At 43.1% G+C, this 24,175-nt stretch overlaps 1 protein-coding gene across 1 annotated transcript in view; it reads left to right on the top strand.

The window, feature by feature from the left end:
* The first annotated feature begins 430 nt into the window (after positions 1-430).
* LOC144102360 (cytochrome P450 3A14-like) overlaps positions 431-24,175 on the top strand; it is a 40,440-nt gene continuing 16,695 nt past the window's right edge. The window contains exons 1-9 of the mRNA XM_077635652.1: positions 431-540; positions 5,478-5,583; positions 7,896-7,948; positions 18,769-18,865; positions 19,673-19,798; positions 20,241-20,490; positions 21,360-21,490; positions 21,858-21,933; positions 23,200-23,275. Coding sequence (XP_077491778.1) covers positions 431-540; positions 5,478-5,583; positions 7,896-7,948; positions 18,769-18,865; positions 19,673-19,798; positions 20,241-20,490; positions 21,360-21,490; positions 21,858-21,933; positions 23,200-23,275 — 1,025 coding nt within the window. The remainder of the gene's footprint in view (positions 541-5,477; positions 5,584-7,895; positions 7,949-18,768; positions 18,866-19,672; positions 19,799-20,240; positions 20,491-21,359; positions 21,491-21,857; positions 21,934-23,199; positions 23,276-24,175) is intronic.

Here is a 24,175-nt window from a genome sequence, read left to right as displayed (position 1 = left end):
TTGCTACTGCAGTCTCGACACGCACGAGTACCTAGTCGTCCAGGCCGCCAAACACCACGGCTCAATTTCGCTGTGTAAATAAGACTTGGCTAACGCTCACTCAGAAGGCTGTACCAAGAGCTCCGACAAACAAACATTCAGCCGTATTTTTTTAATAGTGTGAGTCACATCTTATGTCCCCTTCCCATCACCCGCTGAACAAGCCGCTGACTGCGGCAGGAAGCGAGGGGGAGGGGGGGGGGGGGGGTGCAGTGCGCAAGAGTCTCCTTTTCAACTTTTTATATTTTGTATGCGTTCGGTTCCGTTTTGGAGCGTATGTTTGCGCACAGGAACAGCTGCGCTCAGACTGTCTATGGACGGTGAAACACATCCGGAATCAAGATCGAACTGCATGAGGTAAGCGAGTAGTTGAGTGAACAGTGCCGACACCATGCCTGCATTGTCGACGGTTGTGCAAAATCCATCAGCTATCCAAGGGGGAACAATGATCGGTTTGACTGCTACGGCGTCCATCTTCGCTTTACTGTGGACGTCATACGTGTACGTGTGTTCTACTTTGATTTTTATAGACGGCTCGAACAATGAAACATAAGCACCCGTTCGGGCTACGAACATAGGACCTTAAGGGAAGCGACCTTTCTATGCCTTCTTGCGATTCCGATTGCGAGCTCTAAATGCGAGCCCCCGCTATCGCTCAGTGTTTGTGGAGCTCTGAGCGAAATGCAAGGGGCCGTCGCATTTCGATGATGGCGAAATACTATACACTCGTGCATTGTGCCCTGTCACTATATGATAATGAACCCCAGGTGGTCAAAATTGTCCCAAGGCTTCCACCACAGCGTCTCTGAAGCCTGAATTTCTGCGCGACGTTATTCCACGTTAACCACACTAAGCCAGTTCTGCCTATGAAATTACGCTTCAGAGTGGAAGTCCCGAGGAGACATAACCAGTTGAGCCCCCGAGTGTAAATTTTAAGGCTGTTGAACTTTAACTCGAATTCTCTGCTTTTGTGAAGCCGCGTCTAACGCCACCAGATACGACCAGTTCTCTTGGGAAGCATTGAAGCAGCACGAAAATTAGTACATATAGTGTTAATGAACTCCGAAAGCTATGAGCTCAGATCCGCAGGCACTGTTAAAAATTTGGCTCTAAAATCCCAACTTTAACTTCAACTCAAATTAACAAAGGAATTTTAGAGGCAGATTTTTTTAACTGTGCTTGCGCATTTGAGCTTATAGCTTTGGGAGTTCATTAGCACTACGTGTACAAATTTTCATGTTGCTTCAAAGCTACCCAAGAGCACAGGTCGTAGCTGGTGGCATTACACACAGTTTCACAAAAGCAAAAGTCAGGTTCATAAGGATCATGAAGTTTATATATGGCTTATGACTCAATGGCATGCACGAGTACTGCGGCCGGAAATTTTCGTTCAAGGCTTTCAGGGAGGTAGCTATTGTTTGCTCAGCTGCTCCTTTAGAGAGCAACAATGAAGTAGGACAAGCGCAAGACGACTTAAAAAAAAGTCGCAGCCACGCTTCTTGATCATCTAAAGATAGATTGAACGATAGAGCATCTGGCTTGTATTTGCTTGTTTCTGCATGACCTGCGAGCTCAGCACAACACAAAGAATAAGCGTTCTGAATCAGCAATCTTAGAGTACACGATTTTGACACCACTTTTGACACGAGCGGAAAGTGCACAAATTCCATACGCTACTATTTGTGAGTTTTTTTTTCTGAAAATTTCTTTTTATTGCAACATCTCTTTCCTCAACTATATTCAAGTTCAAGCTTAGTGTGTAAAGTTGCAGCCAACTGAGTATGTAGCGTATGTGTGATCGAGAAAAAGACAACTAAAATCAATATGTTTTTGATATCACGCCTGAAACACCTGCGATGCCAACCGGGTGTTCCAGGACGATTAAATGGGTACTTTATACAGTTGCAATCACTGTAGACCATGCAGTTAAATTCAGTCGGTGCCCTCATTACGTACTCCATGTGCACAAAACGTTTTTGGACAATTCCAGGCTTTGCAGTTTCCTGGATACCCTGCTACCTCCTGCGACATATCGGGGATGCGTCGAAGCTCGAAATGAGCTCTGCGCTGTAATGCCCATTTGTGGCAATTCCCAGACACGTACACGTCAGGGAACGGGCCTCTATATCGAGCTCTCTTCGCGTTTATTAACGAAATGAGGCAGTTGTCTTGCCTGAAATATACGCGAAATGGCAAATTGACAGACTAGGAATAACAAACACGATTGTTACGCTGTGGCCACAGCGAAATGATGCCTTTAAAAAGCTGCATTTTTAGAATTATTTTACGCTCACTTCAAGCTTTGAATTTACTGCGCACAGAACCATAGGAAGTGCTTCCTCGTACTTTCCTCAATTCGTAAGCCTTACAGGATATGTGCCCATTCCACTAGCCCTATGCAGCTGTGAAGGGAATTAATGAGCCTATAAATATTGTGGAGGACGCGATAACAATACAAAAAGAGGGAAATAGCCTATTTAGAGAGTAGAAATAAAAAAAACAAGGTTTTGATGCTGCAGCAGCTGCTTGTGCGGAAACTAATATATAATATTTGTGCTCAAACAGGATAAGGCTCTTACCTTTTGCAGTTTTTAGTTACTTCCACTTCCGTTAAGCCGAGAACGCTGAAAATAATACTTGTCAAAAAACGTCGAAGAGCGGTGGCAGCTGGTGCATCACAGTTCGAGGCTTACATTTCTAAAAGGACACAGGTGTAGCCATGTAGTCGTGTACACTGTGAATAGTCGGGACTAAGAGACTCCTCTGTACCCGAATTGCAGGGTTGTCAGTGTATGCGAAGCTTGCAATTCAAGACAAATATACAAATAATAATATGTTTCTATTCTGTACTTTTTGCGGATGATTCATCTGTACGTCCTTAGGCATATACAATCAATAGTTTTATTTATATTACACTATGTACTGTTCACCTGGTTGCGAAACTCAAAATGCAGCCCGAATTCTCTTTTCTGGAAGTGGAAAAGCAGGGTTCGGAATGGAGCGACATACACCGGTTAATAATAGCTCGTTGTAGTTCGCGCGAAGTACTATTCCGAGATAGACATGCCTACTTGCAGTTTCAGAGGATAAGACTGGTGCCTAGTAACGCTAAAAGCAACAGCCGCGCACGAGAACGGAAAGCGAGAAGAAAATTAAATTAATGACCGCAAAAATTCTAAGCAATAATGAGGTACAAACCTAGGCTTATTAAAATGCGAATACGAAAACGAATACGGTTTATTTTCATATTTGTTCAAAACATGGGGAGACGGAAGAAAAAGCTGCTGAACAGCAGCTTGACAAGTTCCCACCCCTTTTGTTTACATAGGCAACAACAGCTAACAGCTCATACAATATACATACACAGATCAGCATACACTCGCACAAAAAATACCGTTTTGATGCATGTTTTATACATCAATAAAAAATGGCAAGAATCAATTGCGGTGAAATCCACAAGTACAAAACGAAGTGTAAGAATGCATTATTGAAAATACTTCAAAGTTTTGAATTTTAATTTGAAATATACAATCCATCGCTTATTCGCTTCGGTGGTTCACCTTTCCGTCGTCAATACTTTTCTCAGAGCGCTTGCTCCGCCACATTTGCTTCCGTGTTAAGCCGATATCTGGCGGCCATTCGCCGAAAGACGTGCTAATTCTGATTTGATTGTTTCCACAAAAACTGTCTCACCATGGCTTCTTGATCTTCGCGCCTCCTTGTTTTACTGCGAGACCTACGATAGCTTTGTAGAAGCCATCGGGGGGGGGGGGGTACAATGTCAGCCGTAACGCGTAACACACACACACACACACACACACACACACACACACACACACACACACACACACACACACACACACACACACACACACACACACACACACACACACACACACACACACACACACACACACACACACACACACACACACACACACACACACACACACACACACACACACACACACACACACACACACACACACACACACACACACACACACACACACACACACACACACACACACACACACACACACACACACACACACACACACACACACACACACACACACACGCGCACGCACGCACGCACACACACACACACGCACACACACACACACACACACACACACACACACACACACACACACACACGCACGCACGCACACGCACACGCACAGGGCTTTCTTCAATTTGTTTGGAACACCTGACTTATACGTATTGAGTACAGAACTCTTTTTATATTCGACAGCATTGTATGGTTATGCCGTGTCAAAAAAAGTGTCCGCAAATTTTGTGGGCACGATTCTGTGCAGATAAATGTGCAAAAGTTTAAGTGTGCGTGTTAGTGCGTTAATAAAGGTTGAAATGATTAAAGTCTGGATGATAAATTGTGATTAGTTAAGTTGAATTGTTGTGAGGAATAAAAATAATAAAAATAAGGAGAAATAAAGGCGAAAATAGAAACTAAATAAAATATAACAAAATATAAAAATAAACTTTTGTACAAAAAGTTAGAAACAAATGAAAAATGGAAGGAGCAAAGAGAAAATGGAAAGGCTTTCATTTTCTGCTCTTATGCAGACTTAAGCACAATGCCGTATTTTTATTCTGACTATGCTCACGTGAGTACTTGCAAGGTAACCAGATGAAGCCACACACTTCCATCACACCACGCTTGGGAGAGACGGACTGGAAAAAAAATAATTATTTACGTATTATGCCATTGATGCGGTTATATTCAATTGAGACTGCCTAATCTTTCCACTTTTATTTTTGGGCCCAAAACTAGCCCCTGGCTATGAGGCCAAGCACTGTTTAATAAATTGTTTATGGACATGAAGATAATGAGAAATTAAATAATTAATGAATCTATTGATTGACTAATTGATTGATTGACTGATTGATTATGCATTACTATACCCCGGACGGAGCGGCCGCTGCCACGTCCTCGATCAGACCGTGCCAGAGTGTGGTGTGGTCCAGTCCGTAAATCTTCCTTTATTCTCTTTATTTTAACTGTCAAAGAGCAGGCATTGCTTTTTTTTTTTGGCTTGAGAGAGAGGGAGAGTGAGGTTTATTTCTCTCAAAAAAGAGTTTGCGTTGGAGTCATAAGAGAGGCGTCAGTTGTCCAGCACCACTGTGGCACTAGCTATCAGCTGGGCTCGACTGATCAAGTTTCGGTGAACATCCACCTCCGATCTAGACTGTTGCACTGTCGACTGCTCCTAAATTGTGATTTCCTTTGGTTCGGTAGAATTTGTTCGAAGACATTTCCAAGTATATACCTGTAGTCGTTGTATTCCAACGCCCGCTCTGGTTATGCAGGAAACAATGAATCCGAAAGCGGGAGTTTGAGATAAATTTGGGCATTTTCTCATCAATGTGATTGCCGGAAAGTGCAAGGGCTGTGTGTAACCTTTATCTTTCAGCATTTACTGGTGGCGGAAAAAGAAGTTCTCTTACTTCCAAGAAATTGGCGTTCCTGGCCCCAAGCCCAGTCTCCTATTCGGAAACCTCCTGGAAATAAGGAGAAGGGTGGGTGCGATTTTATCAAGCAATGAGTATCTGTAGCTAAGCGAATATGGGCGAGTGCATGCGGGGAGTCAATCTATTTTATGTGCTTTAATAAAGCAATACTGAGTGGATTCTCAAGGTCTTCTTTTCTTCCTAAGAATCTTCCGATTTAAATCACTTGCTAGCAGAAGAAAGTGATGACTTAGCACTATGAATTTTTCTTTTTGCGTAATCTACTGCAACGCTGCGAAGCGCGCCGCTGGAGCTCCAAAATATGGAAGAGCTTCCTAAGGTCCTCAGAACTGCCTAAAAATGCCAGCTCTAAATGTTCTTGTCCTGCGCTGCTTTGCGACATCCCTAGGTTCTGGAAAAAAACGTCAGAAACTAAGAGGCTTGTTGCCGAAGCGATGAATTGGGTGTTACCGTTTCTTTGCTTGAGCGCATTATTCAGCATTTATTACAGCTTCCATTGAGCACCTACATTCAGCTTGGCGGTTCAGGGTCATTTCAATACGAATAACATCCTTTCGGGAGCGCCGCCAGCAATGTGTGTTTCCTTTTTTATTCTGGTTGTGCGCTTCAGTGCTTTCTTTGGTAGAAGGTGATGTAAAGCTGTTTTTGTTTTTATGACTTTTTTTCTGAAGTCCTCCACTGTTTGCGAACGACTAACAAACAGTATGTTCTTTTATTAGGGGTCAACTTGGTAATTGGCATGGGTTACATGGCGGAAAATATGCGATGAAAGCAAGGAAAACGGTACATTCATGAAACACTGATGTATTCGAAATTGAGCACTTATATTTCCACCTTCTATATGAATATTAAAAAGTTGGAGAGATGTTGTAAAGGGCTCCCAATTAACCACTGGTGCTCAAAGAAAACTACGCGGTTACCATTACAAGATATGACGGGGCACTGAAACAACCATTGTGCACTTTTTTGTTCCTATCCCACAGTCGTGTAGGGTATTCCAATTTGTTCTGGTTGCAACTAAATTTTGCCAGGTTATTTAATATCCTTTAATGATCAACCTACTGTTGATCACATCATTATTTATGCCTTTAGGAACGTACGTATGTCTTGATTATATAGTAATATTGATTAGAGATTATTCTCAAATGATCTTAGGAATATAAAGAGACTTAAAATTTGTGTCATGTAGGTAAAGAAGCCTCAGAAAAAAGGCGAAGGTCATCACCATTGTGAAGGAAGGTAACGCGGGTAGGTAGATCTGCCAGGTTAGAGATAAGTGTCTAAATTCTGGGGCTTATTCAATATCTAATTGTCGCTATGGTGGAGCAAATGCGAGCAGCATGTTTGCAAGGCTAGTTTCACGAGTAGCTTATAACAACCTGCGCCCCAGGATCAACTTGCCCTACGAAATCTCCACGCCATCATTTTGCGCCAAATACCCGATAGTATTGTTGTTGCAAGCCTTGATCTTTGTTGTGCTCCCGACACTCTACTGTCATCTCCTCCTTGAGATAGTCTCTGCGGAGAAATGCGTTTCTGATGCATTAAAAGCTTAAATTCTTAAAAAGACTACTCAAAGCACTAGAATCGGTTACAGATTTCATACAAGACACTCCACTTGAGTCACGGCTGACTTTCTTCACTAGTGGATCAGTTTTGCACTAGTTTTTTCCTCTATGCGCTGTATGCGCAGTCTGAGCACAGCGATAAGAAAAGCAGTTAGTGCTCAAGCATATAAAAATGAGTGCGACCTCGTAGCTAGGCCAACTAGTTTGGTTTTACGCACCAAGTCCTCTGCATAATGCTACTAATCGTATACTAATAACAATACTCACAACCCCAACAACCAGCTTAGTTTCTAGAAGGGTTAAACGAACGCAGAGTGAATGGTCTATTTTTACCTCTACAGGAACATAAACGATTGAAAAAGTAATTTCACTCCTGACTCATTGCCCCGCCGCGGTGGCTCAGTGGTTAGGGCGCTCGACTACTGATCCGGAGTTCCCGGGTTCGAACCCGACCGCGGCGGCCGCGTTTTTATGGAGGAAAAACGCTAAGGCGCCCGTGTGCTGTGCGATGTCATGCCCGTTAAAGATCCGCAGGTGGTCGAAATTATTCCGGAGCCCTCCACTACGGCACCTCTCTTTTCCTTTCTTCTTTCACTCCCTCCTTTATCCCTTCCCTTACGGCGCGGTTCAGGTGTCCAACGATATATGAGACAAATACTACGTCATTTCCTTTCCCCAAAAAACCAATTAATATTATTATTATTATCCTGATTTATTGTATTTTTAGCACTGTTTCTTAATTAGTGTCTTTCTCTTGCCACCCTTCTCCCATCGCACTTTCCGTTATTTCAGGGAGCGGCGACGTTGTTCGCAGAGTGGATAAAGAAGTACGGAAATATCGTTGGGTGCGTAGATATTTCCATTTATGAACGAAGTATGCAAATATCTCTGTTTAATAACTCAGGGAATAGAGCTCATTAAAGCGCAAACTTTGAATAGTTTCTGTTTCAGTTTATTTTTCTTTGTTCTACGAAGAAGGAAACCAGGGCTAAAAGCTGTATTCAACAGCTTGACGAGGGCCCTGGCACCAAGAAAAATATGGCAATGCACCACAATCGAAGGCCACAGCAACGTTTTAGAAAAATGACGACATCAATACGCATTTTACAGTGCGATGAAAAAATGCAACTCTTTTGCACGTAATATGCTTTGTATTACAAATCCTAAAAAGTACCTTGGTTGCAGGATTAAGTTCTCACAACAAAAGCACCTAATAGATTTGCTAAATTTATGAGCCGGGTCAAAACATTCCGTTGTCAACCTTTTTAACAAAACAGGCTAGTATAACATAAATACTGTGCATTATAATGTTCCCTTGGTTTAGGAACGTACCATTTTTCTGGATGTCATGTTTGTCGTACAGAAACGTTTTCTTCATGCTTCGCAAGGGGTGCCATAATATTATTGTTAGTTTTAAAAAGGATTTGTTGTGTATAAATATAGGGTAATGACACAAATAAACTACTCGTAGAATATCGTATTTCAGAAACAAAGCACTAGTGGGATCACAATAGGGTACATTAGCTATACGTCAGAGTGCCCTGTTTTCCAGCAGATATAATTTAGACAAGTTGGTAACACCTGCGATACACCAGATTATAGAGCAATATTGTTAAAGCGTAAGCACTATTACATTGTAAAGTGAAATTGTAATATTGTCTGGCAACATATTCCTTGTCCTGCATGTAATTCCAACACATGATGCGACGTTCAATGCAAGGCACTCTATATGTTCATTTCAAGTCATGGTTCACAGAAAACATCACATAACAACCTTTGCACAGTCAACTAATTAAGTAGGTTCTGTTCCCGCATGTATGGTGATACTTACCGATAGCTGCTTTCGTCTCGGGTCATGTACAACTGCCATCGAGTTATTTGAATTAATACTTAAACGATTAACAACCCGATGAGATAAACGGCAGAAAACAGAACGTGCTTTTTGCTCAACGACGAATTAATCAACCCCTGCTGCAATGAATGTAGTGCAATCAACATAAGAAATTGCGCGCTCATTTCCTGCACAATGCACAATATCAATCTCATAAATGATAAATAAGAGTGACCCAAGAATGCTGCGTTGTGGCACACCGGTAACAACAGCTTGTTCTGAAGACCTGCTACAACTGATATCAACAACTGCACTCTATTTTCTAGGTATGATTTGAGTAGGTTTAGAGCAGTTCTACGGACATCTTGTTTCTTTAGCTTCGAAACCAGAATTTTTTAATGAACGAGGTCGAATGCTTTTGAGAAATATATATATATATATATATATATATATATATATATATATATATATATATATATATATATATATATATATATATATATATATATATATATATATATATATATATATATATATATATATATATATATATATTTATATATATATATATATATATATATATATATATATATATATATATATATATATATGAAAATCACCATTTTGTTCTCGCTAAAGCTTTTACTATGACCTCTCTATCGTCGCAAGTGCAGTTTCAGTTTAACGGCAGTTTCTGAGGCCGTGCTGAATGTCACACAACAAATTATGCTTCGTGAAAAACTTCTAACAATAACTTCTACAATTCTAACGTGTATTATTGTTTCTATACCTTCAGAGAATAAGGGCAGAATCAAGGTCGTACGCTTATTAGTGAGATTGTCTCATTGCCTATGTTTAAATAGACGTTTTAATAATAGCGCCTTGCGGTGTAGAACAAAACAAAGGTAGCAAAAGAACAAATTTAGACCCCGGTAACGTCTACGTGCGTCTTGCTATGTTCTCGCTTTTTGATCAATGCAATGGACATAATCTTTTTTGATGAATACAACCCAAAACTGTAAAATTAATCAACTTCAGAAGTATCGGAATAGTTGAAACTGCTGTAGCGCAGATGTAATGCTGTCATGGACATAGGCCACCTTTTGTGGTAACGGTAACATTTATTTATTTATTTATTTATTACTTACTACCAACTGCCTCTGGGCAGTCCAGGCAGTAGTTTGTACATATACTGAGACACTGAGGAGGAATGAACGAAGGAAGGACCATGTTTTTCTTTGCAAGAGATCGGAGGTCGTCATGCTTGGAAACTTCTTGATGTCACTTCTAAATAGTTTAGAATTTTTCATTAATGCTACTTATAGAGCGCTTCTTTGCGCCAAACGAATCCCTGCGATTGCCGCGCCATCTTCCAACCTCCTGGGGGGCTCTGCCACAAAAAATACGTGCCTCTCACTGCCTTCTGCAGACGTACAAACAATGCATATGTAAGTACTACGTGGAAGCATATGTAGGTGTACAGCATTTTCGCTCACATGATGCAAATATGTTTAAGCAAACAGCCTTGCGTTCTCAGGTATGCGGCTCAAAGTGCATTTCCCTCTCTTATCTAGTCTAGTACGTTATATTGCTCCTGCTGGCAGCATCAGCTGTCACTGTCACTCTCGGCACTGTCAGTCGGTTCACCAGTGTTATGAGCTAATAAAAGAACAGATGGTTTTTCGCGTAGCAGACGTACTGCCGGCAACAATCCGTGGTACCTCCATACTTTTTTTAATTTTCTGCGGTCAACAACCCCATTGCTTATTGCTGGTCCCGAATAGTTATTAAAAAATTCTGGGTGCTTCATGAACATATTCTTGCGACTGAAAAAAAAAGATACAGTTTTTCTATGGGGCGAGCTTGCAGTCCTGAAAGAGCCCCTTACTAATGTGGCATTGAAGCCTTACGGTGCCTGTATCTGAAAGCCAATTTGATGCGAGGTCGACTCGGCTGCGTAAATATAGTAGGAGCCGTAACTGTGCTTTATTATAGAAACCATGTGAACTGCTGATGAAAACATTAGCGGGGCCAAGTACAGCAGTTGAACGGCTGTGCTAGGCGTTTCTTCTTCATCCTTCGTCCCACATTACACGGCGCATGCGCACACATGTGGCAGCTCGGTTTCGCCGGCGCCCCGCGCCGCCGGCAGCAGCAGCTGCTCCGCACCACGTGGCTGGTCACGTGACCAATCAGGTGACGAACCGCGTGATCAGCCACGGCGCCGCACCGCCAGCAGCTGCTCCGCACCACGTGACCATCCACGTGACAGCATGGCGGCACAGCCACGTTGTGGCGGCGCCGCTACCACCACGGCGCCGCCACGCTGAAGGTTAGAATTGCTACCGTATTGTAGACACTATAATTGTTGGTCAGTCTGGATACTCTATCCAACGTACTTTTATTCTGCATTTTTCTTTCTGGTTTTTAAAGAGGCTGGATTTTTTAAAACCACAAGTTAAACCGAATACGCAGTCGCTTTACATACAGAAAGAAAAAATCTATGAGAATATTTTTTAGAATAGGCATCGGTCCGCGTAATTCAGTCACGTGCGTCTGATAATTCGCGCTTCAAGCCACGAACCCTTATTGAATCCAGGACTACCCATTGCCGTTACTTTCACGACCTGATCAGTGATATTGCGTTCAGCCGGTGCACGAACTTGCTCTGGAGGAGACCTCGGGTGTAGAGGCTAATTGAGAATTTTTTTACTGTTCTGGGAGCGGGTTTATTTACTACACTGTTAACCACCGTGAACGAGAGAAATCCTATACTTCTAAGTTGTGCTCCCGATAAGTTCATGCCAGCTGTAGGCTATGAACCAGTTCATATTATTATGTTACAAGAATAGTTTCCAACTCTAGGGTAAGAAATTTTGACTTCCAGACCTCAGAATAATGTAATTTCTTTTAGTTCAGCTATAACAATTTCTGTTCAGTATAATATCAGAAACTGATAATTATACAAAAATTGTAGCGATGAAGGAAGACAAGCATGAAAGGAAGCAAATGCTGAGATAAGCGCACTTTCCCAAAAGGCTTTGTGGCCGGAAATGATTTCTTTATATTTATTTATTTATTTATTATTCCTCAAATGCCCCTAGGTAGGGGTTTTACATGAGGAGTTGGCATCCTCAGTGAATGATGACGTGTTCAATAGAAGTTTTTAAATTGGTGTCATTGGAGTGGCGCATGGCTTCTTCGGGAGGACATTAGTCTTTCGCCTTGTGTACGAAGAAAGAATGAAGACGCGACGATGCGCGCATGCGCACGGTATGTAGATTTTGATTGGCTTGTACGGGAAGCTTTCTAGTAAGGCAATCGAATACATCACGTATACAAACGTGAATTTTTTGTCGTTATCATCAGCAGTTAACTTCTCTACCTGTCAGAAAGTTTAGCTTTAGCGAAAATAACGTCTTTACAAAGGAAAGAACTCACAGTTGAAGCCTATCGAAGCCTTAAATCTTGTTCTTTAATTTAAAATGCGCAAGATATTGTAGCACTACACAAAACAGGCAGCTGTTAGTATAGAATTGTATCATTACTAAGTACAGGTCTGTATCATTACCGTGTGTGTAATTTTAAGTGAGGAGTGTTGCCGGTAATTCTAAGAAAATGTCCTAATAAGGAATATGCCTAAAACTCAGAATGTGTGAAGATGGTAACACAAGTGGCAATGTTGAAAACAAGGGTCGGAATAGACGAGAAAAATATGACCATTTGTATCTTGACGCCTACATTCTCTAGTGTGCCAAACTAAAATGATATATCCCGCCACTCATTCCTATCAGAAGCTAGCTTTAGTTGCAAAACTGGACACCAATGTCCAAGTAAGATTAGAAGTTTCTTATTTTCAGCCTGCTTCGATTCGGCATTTGCACTTACATATCGGCTACTTCCGTGGTCCAGTAGCGGAAGACCGCTTCAAGGAAATATGGTGGTTCATAAGAATGGTGTTCCAATAGAAAGCAGAGCCTATTTTGTGACCACATTTCAAAATCACGAAAATAAGACATTCATCTCACTCACTGACTCTAAAAGAAGACAACAAGAACAACGTACCTGTTAACCATTAGGAGCAGATCTCAAAACAACGTGGTTCATGATCTCAAGTCGAAACAGAAGCTCCAAAGGAAGGAGCAGGAGGATCAAATTGCAACTGCAATGCGAAACACAGAGAGCTTTTTATCTGATTGGGACGGAGCAGCACAAATCTTTCCACACTTAGAGCCCCGAGCGAGCCTCGGAGCTAATGTGGGACCCATAGATCAACTTCGATTCTCGCTGATTCAGAACTCTCGGTCATCCCGCCATTCTTTCCTTTGATTGCTTTATTTCACAGAAAAACACGCATACTGGCGGAATCGGAAGAGTGAGTTGGTTTGCCAGCAATTGGGCTCGACATATGTGGGGCAATTGAAAGGTTATTTTCAGTAAACGTAAGCAATGACGCACAAAAACGTGATGGGGTTCTCAAACCGTTATTATTTCTCCAACGCAATGACCAATTTGTTTGGTAATATCTCTCAAATCAGCGTAACCTGAAATTCTAGAAAAACAATTATGCGTAGAAAAATTATTTGAACGCAGTTTTCCTGTACAATGTAAGATTTCACTATAATGTTCAATATATCTGCAATGGCTGGCTGGTATCAGAAAGAACAACCACGCGGATGAGGCTTCTCAATGTGCCCGCAATGACGGGCTTCAAGTCTGTATTTGTACATCAAGAGTTGACGGAGGGCGCCAGGTGCGCAGGTTGGCGCTTGTGCTCCCTTTCTGCAATGGAACACTGGCCATTTCTTCAACCGCCTCCTCAGGGCATTGGATCCTGGACTGCGCCTTTTTATTCCCCACAATATACCGCGGCGTCAAACATTGCTTTGCTTCCTTTGGCTAGAGGTAGCATTTACAAAGGAAAACACGTTCCCAATTGCGACGGCCGAGAGCCCTGCTTGTGAAAGACGTCGCTGTGACGAGACAGTTGCACATCCCCTTTGTGGGTGCATTGGTTTGACGGCAGCAAGTCCTACGCTGCGTTGTTCTCTGGACCGCTTCTGTCCCCACTCTTTTAGAGAGGTTAAAATCGTGGGGCCATGGCCACAGCAGTTCCCTCCCCTCACGACCTACAAGGCACTGTTTAGCTTCCTTAGAGCGACTGGCTTCAGGGGGAAGTTTGTGACTGTGCCCCTCGTCCCCTCTCTCTTTCCCTTTTCAATCGCTTCATCCCTCTTCCCAGTGCAGAATAGCCAACTAGAACTCCCTTCTTGGTTAACATCCCTGCATTCCCTCCTCCTCTTTGAGTGTCTCTCTTTACCGCTAGATGCAAGCGATAGAAAAGGTTTTTGCTATGCATCATTAGAATAGACCATTATTATTTTGCACAATTTTTGGCTTACATTGCAGAAGCGTAAGCCAAGGTGGTGCATGCAAAAGGCGTTACAAAACACCTGACTAAAGCCTGCCCTCCTTCGATATTTCCTTAACACCATAACATAAGCAACTTTTATATTTTCATAACAGTGCCTTAAAATAGTCTTATATTCAAACTTTTCGCTTAAGAATGCTGGAGTTGCATTATGCTCTGGAGGTACATTTTTATCCTCGGTTATAGTCGATAACTTAACAGATCAAACAGAGCAGCATAATAATTATCCTGCACGAGAAGCCAAATTGCTTTAGGATCGAAATGAAATTCCTTGTTTGATGATCGCTACAAAAAACCTCCGATAAGGGAAACGCTATCCCAACAATTAAAAAAAATCTCTTCACTAGTCTGCAGTCTTCTGCCAAAAGGTATCTATGCAAAAAGGTATTCACGCCCAATGCTATCAAACTCTCTTCTTCGCCATACATTTATTTTTGCAGACCGATTCGGCCTATGCATTTAAAAAGAACGCTTTTGCATAGGCACTTTTTCCAAAAGGTTAAATTTATTTTGTCTCAGTCAAAAAGGCTATAATGACAGATAAAGAAGAGCTGGCAAGGCTGCTTGAGCCAGATTTCACCAATATAGTTTTCTGGTCATATTGCTTAGATATTTCATCTACAATAGGGTACATAAAAACGGGACCCAGAAGGTAAATGACAAATACTGCACAGAAAACAAAGGTATTGCTTGAACGCAGTTAAGCTGACTAGACATGGGAACGCATATGTTCAGCCTGATTGGCTAATGGTATTGCTTTGCTGGGACGTCGACATGTCTCATGACAATATTGGACTGTGGTTAAGCTCTGATTGAGGTTTAAGCTGATCGTATATGTTCGCGCCGCCGATGAAAGTTCATGAGCACGAATATGTGCAAATATGTGCATTGCATAGCGAGAGAGTGTGTTCTAGTCTAAGACGAGGCGTGACCGGCAGCGCGATAGCATTGTCTTCATGTTCAATTCTCTGCGAAGCTGATATGTCCGCGCTGCAGCGAGCTTGATACACAGTAGCGACGTTATTTTGATTTGCTTATTTGTTTATTCTGTTTCAGGCTTCAACAATGAATCTGCTTTTTTGAGCTTTGGTCGTTGATTAGTTCTTTCGCTGTGAAACAGTAACAAAGCTCCTAGCAAGCGTAACTTCTAAACGCTGCCTAGAAAGGGATGTACGTTGGAGACGAATTTAACTCGCTTACCAAGTTGAAGCGAAAAGAAGTGTAACAGAAAAGGCGACCAGTGTACACGCGGTGGAAAACGTTCGTACGACCTTTTTTCGCATAAGCTGAAGCCTAGATAGCACCTGAAAAAAAAAAACATTTTTTAGATTTGAGCTCGTCCTTGAAGTGATCAACACCCTGCATCACACACCATCGTTTGCTGATAAATAATAAATTTCATGCAGTTGTACAAGCGCATACTAACGCTTCTCTTAGCCCCACTTCTCGGCCTCTTTACACAACTACGCGTGCTGTCTCCACTAAGCGACACTGCCCCTGCAATTCTCTTTTTAGTGCCAAAGCGCTACTTCACGAGGCCTACCGGCTAATCAAGTTTGTGTGAAGCTCGGCCTTGAAAATGAACTTGGCAAAACCTTCCATAATAGCGGCGCATGTAGAAAAGAAAATAAATATTGTCGCAACTAGATATGGAACCCGCGAACTGGTTCTCCGCGGGTTCGAACCAGTTCGCGACGGTGCGGGCAGATCAGCTCCGCTGGCCACTGCCCGAGAGCCCTACGCTATCGCCGCAGCGGACCACGCCTCGTGTTGTTGTTGGCGTTATCCTATCAATAAACTGCAACAGAAGCTTGCGCTGTGCATCGCACATCGTCGCCTTTATCAACTTCCATATGCGGCGCGAATAGATCACATCAGCTTGACTTCAATCAGAGGATAACCTGAGAATGAGATCGTGGCCAGAACTGCAGGCGACCCAGAAATGCAAAACAATTGCAAACAAGGCTAAACACACGCTTTCAAACGTCTTCGGACGTCTTCGAACGTACTTGGTCTAGCTAAGTTGAAATTCTACCACCATTTAAAATGTTTTTTTTTTGTCCATAACCAGTTCAGGCTCTCAAATATAGATAGCTCTGCGCCTCTGTTCTCATTCCATAACCTTAAATATTGCCACCAGTTGACAGTTTCTGTAAATATTACCACAGCCTTTCGCGCTGTTTTACAATCTGTTGTGTTCATCATCCTCAATACGTTCAGCGCCGCGTATGCTAAGGAAGGTGTCACCACTTCGCGCACTTTTGCGTGCGATCCCAGAGGCCCTCAGAGCGTGTGTTGGTAGCGGTCTCGGTCACAAAGGAGATGCCCTCGGCTAAGCGTGGCAAGCTCAGCCGGAGACCAGCTACCAAGTGACAAGGGGATTGGTCGTTTGATACCCAGCTTTCGTCGGTTGCAAGCCAGAGAATGGGTCGGAGCCGAAGGTTCACAAAACAGAACAAAATTTATATAGCAAAGAGACGATACAGAGCATTTTACCATCATTCGTACGATCACACACAAAGTGATTTACAATACAATGCAACTCGTGCAAGGTAACAATCGAGAGAGATTACAATTCAACAGAATCTTTGCACCTAAAGTGCACTAGCACTTAGAGAGAGAGAAACAACCAAAACACGATTTGTTCACCGGCCACGTCGACAGTGCGACGACCTGAGGAGCTCGACGGGGCCGTCCCGCAGGTTGGCGCACGTTTCCTCGCTGGTCCGGGCTGGGCGAGTGGTGCTCTCCCGGGAGTCGAGCGGGCGCGCTTCTCGCAAGCTTAAACGGCGGCTCGGGCTAACCGACAGCGGTTGCAGCTCCTCATTTATAGGTGCAGTCCGCGTCTGTTTGTTCTTCGCGCCAAGGTAGGCGCGCACATACACGGAGCATCAACTGCACAAGCTCCTTCTCCTACTCGCGCCGGGCGCGCGACCTCATTGGTCGAGCGCGGAGACAGCCTTCGAGAAATTTCTGGGCCCTTCTTGCGATATGAATACGCCGGCGCGAGAGCGAAGGGGAGAGGGTGTCACTTTAGCGCGGACAAGGCTACCCCCTTTCCGTCGACAACGAGCAGAAACTTCTCCGATATTCTAGCGAAATCGACGCCGCGCTTGGTCACGCCGAGCTCGGCGCCGCGCCGGCGAGCCGAGCGGGAAGCCCACGCAAGGTTTACGCGCTCCCCGGGGGTCCTTGCCCGATGTTTATTTTGTTTTAATTTTACTGCGCGCAGGCGCGATTGCTTACGCGCAGCGCTGGTTTTTTTTCGAAGATGCCCCGAATTTTGTGACAGAAGGCCGCTGAGAGAAAAATTGGTGTTAAGGAAACTGAAGGCGTAATACCATTAAGATTATTCCCCGCACACATCAAACACCTTGCATACTTCATGTTGGGTGCGGCAGTCTGACGCGCTCGGCAAGTCGAAAATGAACGAATTCGAAGCTAAGCGTTGTAATATCATGATAAAGCCAAAGGGCGCACTACCGATAATGAGAAAGCAAAAGGCTGAGGCTTACTAGCTAACTCTAGTACCCGACCAGAAATATTCTGTATATGAGACATGCGCACTCTTTTTATATAGAACAGCAGGGTGGTGTGTACAGCTACTTGAAATGAATTTTTAGTGCGCAAAATTAGCCAGGACGTAGGAAAGAGAGACGCAGGACGAACGCAGATCGTTTGTCTCTTTCCAACGTTCTGTCTGAATTTGGGGTGAGAAAATTCTTTCGAAGCAGACATTTCTCTATAGCGGAAAATATAGCCAACGCTTCTTGCTAGCATTTTTACTTTCGCTTGTTGGCCGACCATCCACAGCCATTTTCAACAAAAGATGGCATGGAAACAGCGTTTGGCCCAACCTTGCGCCGATAATTGTCTTAAGTGAGCTGAGTCCCCTTAGATAGTTTCAAGCTCTATTTGTGCCTTAATGATTGTAAAACTATGGTCGCTCTCATGCTCAAATTGTTTTGCCGAAGAAAAACTTGCTTACTTGCATCGTGTACAATCGGAACGCAGCCAAACGTAGAGAAGATGAATGTAAAATAGATGCGGGTCCGTTACGTTATGCTCGCAGATAGAATACATGCCGAAAAAGGTAAAGGCACAAGAGTAGTTACCATAAAAGGTGCGACCACTGTTCTGGTGTAGTGGTCGCTGCCTTAGGCTGTTATGTCATTAAGAATTTAAACAGGAAATACGGTTTTTATTCAGTGCTGGACAAAAGCAAGTGGGAACACCTTTTTTTGCAAACAATGCTGCTTGCTACACTACATCATTGAGCCTGATGGTATATAAACTTTTCAGCAAGATGGCACGTATATCCCCTATTGATTATACCTTTCCCTGAAGTGCCAGCAACGTAGAAAGGCACTGTTTTCATGCGCGGCGCTCGGTATCCTATTCAGGTTCTACAATGGAGCCGTGCCTTTTTTGCTGGTCAATGACCTGAGGCTGTTGAGCAAAGTGGAGATCGAGGACTTCCACAATTTTGCAGAGCGAGGGGTAAGAAAAGGGTATTTGTTTCCGTAACAAAACCTTGACTGTTGTAGATAATGTAACGGACTAAAAGGCATCGAAATGGGCCATGGCGCAGTGTGAGACGCTCTCACAAGGTCCGCTAAAAGTCACGCCATCCCCATCCGTCATATCATTCTGTTTTCATCAGCATGCCCTCCATACCTCCCATAGCCACAACATAAAATGCAACTAGGAAACATTTAACATCGCTGGTTAGTTTAGTCACGTAGCGTTGAAGTATGAGAATAAGTGCTATCAACGAATTTAGAGCCGCACTGCTTGCTAGATGCCAACTACAGAGACTTGCCCACTTCATTATACTGATAGAACAATCTGTGCTCTAGCATTTGATATCGTTTACTCATAATTAAAAGTTCATTGATAGTCATATCTAACTTCAAGGTATCTCTTTTCTATATCCTATACCTATACTTATTTTTGCAATGAGTTTTTGTCAGGCCCTGAGTGCGCAGCAGATAAGTATTGAGCCCATGGATAGCTCGCTTGCTATTTTCACACTATTTGGTCTTAAGATAATCCCTAAAATACAAGCGCAACCTCCTTGCAACGTCAAGTCAAGACTCTAAGCTGGGAAAAGTATTATCACTGGTACTGGTAACGAAGCTTTTGCAGGCGAAAGACAAAGATCCAAAAGAATAAACAGACAGACAAACAGCAGGAAACATGTAAGTGAAATAAGCTGCAGGGGCGGTTCTGAGCCGAAACACAGTGCAACCATTTCGACGTCTCTAAGACGTAATTATCTTTCGATATTCATCGACTCTCTTACAGATAGTGTTCGAGGTTGAAGATCTGCCCGACTTCGACAAGAAGAACATCGCCACTGCTCCTCTCAACCGATGGCGCGAAATGCGTGCAGTGCTCAGTCCGGCGTTCACGACCAAGAAATTATCTCAGGTGAGCACTCTTTTTCACATAGAAAATGAAAAATTTCGGTTCACTGAAGTTATGGATCCGTTGGCGAACACAGAACTCTTAAATTCTGCGACTGTTCTAAGGCCAAAAAGTTCCTTAGTGGTAAATTCGAAAATGACGCAATCCAAAGAGCATGCGTGCATTTATAGGCTGCCCTCCTGCGTTACAGTTTGTTCGTGTTGGTGATGCTCCGAGTGCTTTCTAATAAATGCCTATTTTTTATTGTGTACATATTCACTTGTCGTGTAGGCGTTGTTCCACTCAAAACTGCCTTGTGAGCGATTTCAGGCTAACAATCCGAAGACCACTGGCACTGTCTTGTCTTCAGCGCATGCTTCACCTATCGCACTTTCGGTTATCAATATTCATAATAACTGAGAACTTCTGAAATAACGTTTCACCTATCCGTTGTCTCATGGGGCAGATCTTTGTCATTATGGACGAGTGTACAGACACCATGATAAAGCTCCTTGAGAAGAAGGCCATAACAGGGGAGGCCGTGGAGCTGACGAAGATATTTCGCCGTACGACAATGGACACCATGTTCAAGGCTGGCTATGGCATCGACCTTGATGTGCAGAACAGCACTCCGGGTGGCCCTCTGGACCAGATGGGTGATGGTGCAGGAGTGCTAGTGCGAAGCGTACCTCTGCAAGGTTTGCCTTTTTTGTCCAGTGAGTACCATAACTTAACTCTTCACCGACATCCTCTGAGCTACGGCGTTTCTAACAGTGTCATTAAGACAGTTAAACAAGAGCTCACTATACAAATATTCACAAGAAGAGCACAAGGACAGGCGCACATGTCCAGCGTCTGTCTAGCGATTCCTCTGGCCGCATGTTCGTATCGGGCAGTCCCTCGCTCAACAATGTACGAGCGACTTTACGAAGAACACGCCATCTTCAGATAGCGTTTTGGGAATCGCAAGAGCTTCTTTACGGATGCATCGTCGTATATGGCTTTTTCACCAAGAGCAGGCGCATGCACTGAAAAGCAGAGGAGTCTGCTCCCTTCAAAAGAAAGCTGGAGCTGCTAAAGTCTGCTTAGAATGCAGGACATCTTTCCCTGTTTGAGCACAGTCCACGTGCTACATTGGCTGTGAAAATGTGCTAGTTATTGAGCATGGCTCATTGTCCCAGTGACATCCAGGACATAAGCTGTATTTTTTTTTAAGAAGGGTAATTGGAGAAAACTTCCAAGAGTCAGCAGTAACTTCCCTTTTACCCATTAGGTTCATGTTGTTTGCCGTACACATCATTCTGGCTTTTTTTCGCTCTTTACCACAGCCCTACAACTATGGGCTACTTTGTGCAAGAAGAAAAAGGAATAAGATGTAAACGAAGTGAGAAAAAACGGAAGAAAAAAGTTGAAATGTTTAGACGTAATTTCTCTTGTGGTCAACTTCTTTAAACAAGGTTGCTAATATCTCTGTACAGGAATTTTCATACTCCCGTGCACTATATTTTTTATAATCGTGTCGTGCTCAGCTGTTTGAGATAGCATTTATTCTCACACAGCCGGATGTGGCATTTTACTTTTGCAGACTGCTTCCCGGAGCTACGCCTACTATGGTTCCTTCTCTCATGGGTGACGTCACGCCTAGTTATCCCTTATTTCGCAAAGGCTACCAAGCTCATAGAACCTGTCTTGAATGAAAGGAGGTCGAAGGCACTGGTAAGCGTTTGACATTGTTAAATGAGGATGGGAAAAAAGGCCAATCACGGTTAAAACAACCAATAGAAAATAATGTGCTGCCCACGAAAAACATCCCCAACATCTGTTTAAAGTGAGTTAATGGAAATTACATACATGAGTTTTAACCTCCACATTGACTCTTCAGATATTATTACGACTGGTGATTAAATGTAATGGTAGTGACTTCTAATTCTGACATTAAAATGACACGCTCTTTAGCACTTGTTTTCGACAAAAAAATTAGTCACCGCTTCTTAGGTCCTCTAGTTTCTCGTAATTTATTAATTTCGCGCATTCTTATTTGTGTTTTGGATGAACATACTGAATTATATTAAATCTTCCGCAGCACCAGAAGGCTGACGTGCTACAACTTCTATTGAACAAAGAGACCAGGGGGAAATTATTTGAAAACGGCGAGCATGGTAAGCAGGTATTCGGATCACCCTAGTTGGGTGTTGGGATAGCTCTTATAGAAATCCGAATTTTTGAAAGAGTACCTGAACACAAGGGAAGACACAGGAGGTCCGGAGAACAATTTGTCCTGTCCAGATTTGTAACTTATTTCAGCCCCTATGCTTTAAAATACAAGTTTGTCTGAACTGTTTTCTTTTTCTGACTAATTGATGGAAGTACTCCGTAATACGTATCTGCCTCTGCATCGCAGAAAAGATGCTGTCGTTATTCTTATTTTTGTTGCTGTTGGTGCTTTAGCTGCAAATATTTCGTTCTAAAGTTTGGAGGAAGACAAAATATTACAATAAAAAAATGATCACACTAGCATCTGCCACTCAAAAGAACACGAAGCGTGCACGGTGCGGAAAAAAAAGGAACGTCTGATGCGGCGGCATAGTGGTGCAGAATCTCTGGAAATGACACTCTTATCAAATGATGCTAAACTACTATTAAAACTGAGGTTCAGCGAAGAAAATGTAAATAAAGAAAAGTGTAAGCCCAATTCTTGAAATAACTGCAACAAGAAAGGCAGCGCCCAAAACAAAGAAAAGTCGGATATTGATCAATCATACCTAATAAAACTGAAGAGGAGCCGTACAACTGCTGGAAACCCAAAAAACTGTCACAACGGTCACACCGCGCCAATTCTACTGCAGAAGTGGTAAACTTTCGAATGAGAACGCAAAATGAACACCAGTATAATAATTCAGTCTGAAAAAAACATGCATTCAAAAGTGAGAACGTAGACGATGCGCTCTGTGAGAGCAAAAAGCTCGGCCATGTGGGAAAAAAATTTTCTCAAGTATTTTTTCACCAGTATCTTTGAGCTGAATTCATTCCAAGTGAAGTGTTTCACTAGAACCAAGTGCAGAACAATAGCGACCTTGTGTTCGCCCCAGTCAGCACCAAGGGGGTGCGACGACTCCGCAGTCAAATAGCAGCTCAAACTTTTCCCCTTTTCTGCGTTCAAAAGGGCTCGAATCGTCAATGTTCATTTATATTTTTCCTAAATTAACTTAAGAGCACGTCGTACAACTTCACGACTTATGGAGAACCGCTATTCCAACTCAATCGCTCACCCCTCCTAAGCATGCGGTAGCTTCTTCAGGGTCTTCGAAAAAGGCTTGTCTTTTAAAGCACGAGACATTATTTAGCTGTTATTCTGAGAACTTTTGGTTGCTGGAATGTTAAGCAATATTGACATATATGATGTGTTTTCCGCGCATTTAAAACAGGGTTTGACGGACAAACCAGGCTGGCACTAACAAAAGAAGAAGTGATTGCAAATTCCGCATTATATTTGATTGCTGGGTACGTATAAATTAAAATACCGTTTCTTTCTTGGTACGAGTAGGTCTCCGTTGAAAACACGAAACTAATTTTGAATATAGAGGTGCAATGAACTGTATTGATGAACGAACCTACTTGCATTCATTTCTTCGCAGTTTAGTTAGAAATACGAGTATATCTGCGCAAGAAGGACGCGTTTTGAATTTATTTCGGTTCGTGCAAATCTACAGAAATAAATTGAAAACGCGTCCTGCTTGCAGAGATATTTTTGCTTTCCTGCTCATGAAAATGTACACAGTGCACCTCAGCGGTGGCGTAGTGGTTTGTGCATGTGCCTCGCATGCGGGAAGTGCGGGGTTTGATCGCCAGTATCGCCGGGTACCCACCGGTGATACAAGGGGTACAAACTTTCACCTGCCTGGTGCTCGGCTTTTTTGGGGTGAAATGTTTGGGAAATGGGTCTTTAATCCCACCTTCTGAAACGAAAACAACCTTGTTCCATCGCGCTCTTTGGCCAAAGCTGCCCTTGCGCCATCAAAATTCATCATCATTCAAATGTACACAGTATTGGGGCAGATACCCTTAGCACTTTCATAGCGGCTGCTGTTAAGCGCCACTCGGACTGTGTTTACCGAGCAAGGAGAAAGGTATGACGTTAGCGGATAAATGCACAACCGGTGGGCGGTTACCACGCGAACCATGCAGCGGGTGGTTACCGTGGAAAAAGGAGGGTATCGGGGAGCGGAGGAATCCGCTACCAGTGGTCATTTATCCTGGAGGGAGGAAGGTGTGGCGACAACGTAAGACGGCGCAAACAGATGGCGCTTGTCGCAGAAATCACCCGGAGTGCACGGAAGAACACAGGAGGGTTTGCCAGAAGGGGAGAAATTCTCAAATTAGTATTGACTACCGCGGGAGGAG

This window comes from Amblyomma americanum, chromosome 8 (genome assembly GCF_052857255.1).
Source record: "Amblyomma americanum isolate KBUSLIRL-KWMA chromosome 8, ASM5285725v1, whole genome shotgun sequence".
NCBI classification, from domain to species: Eukaryota; Metazoa; Arthropoda; class Arachnida; order Ixodida; family Ixodidae; genus Amblyomma; species Amblyomma americanum.
This window is presented reverse-complemented; position numbering and strand designations above follow the sequence as displayed.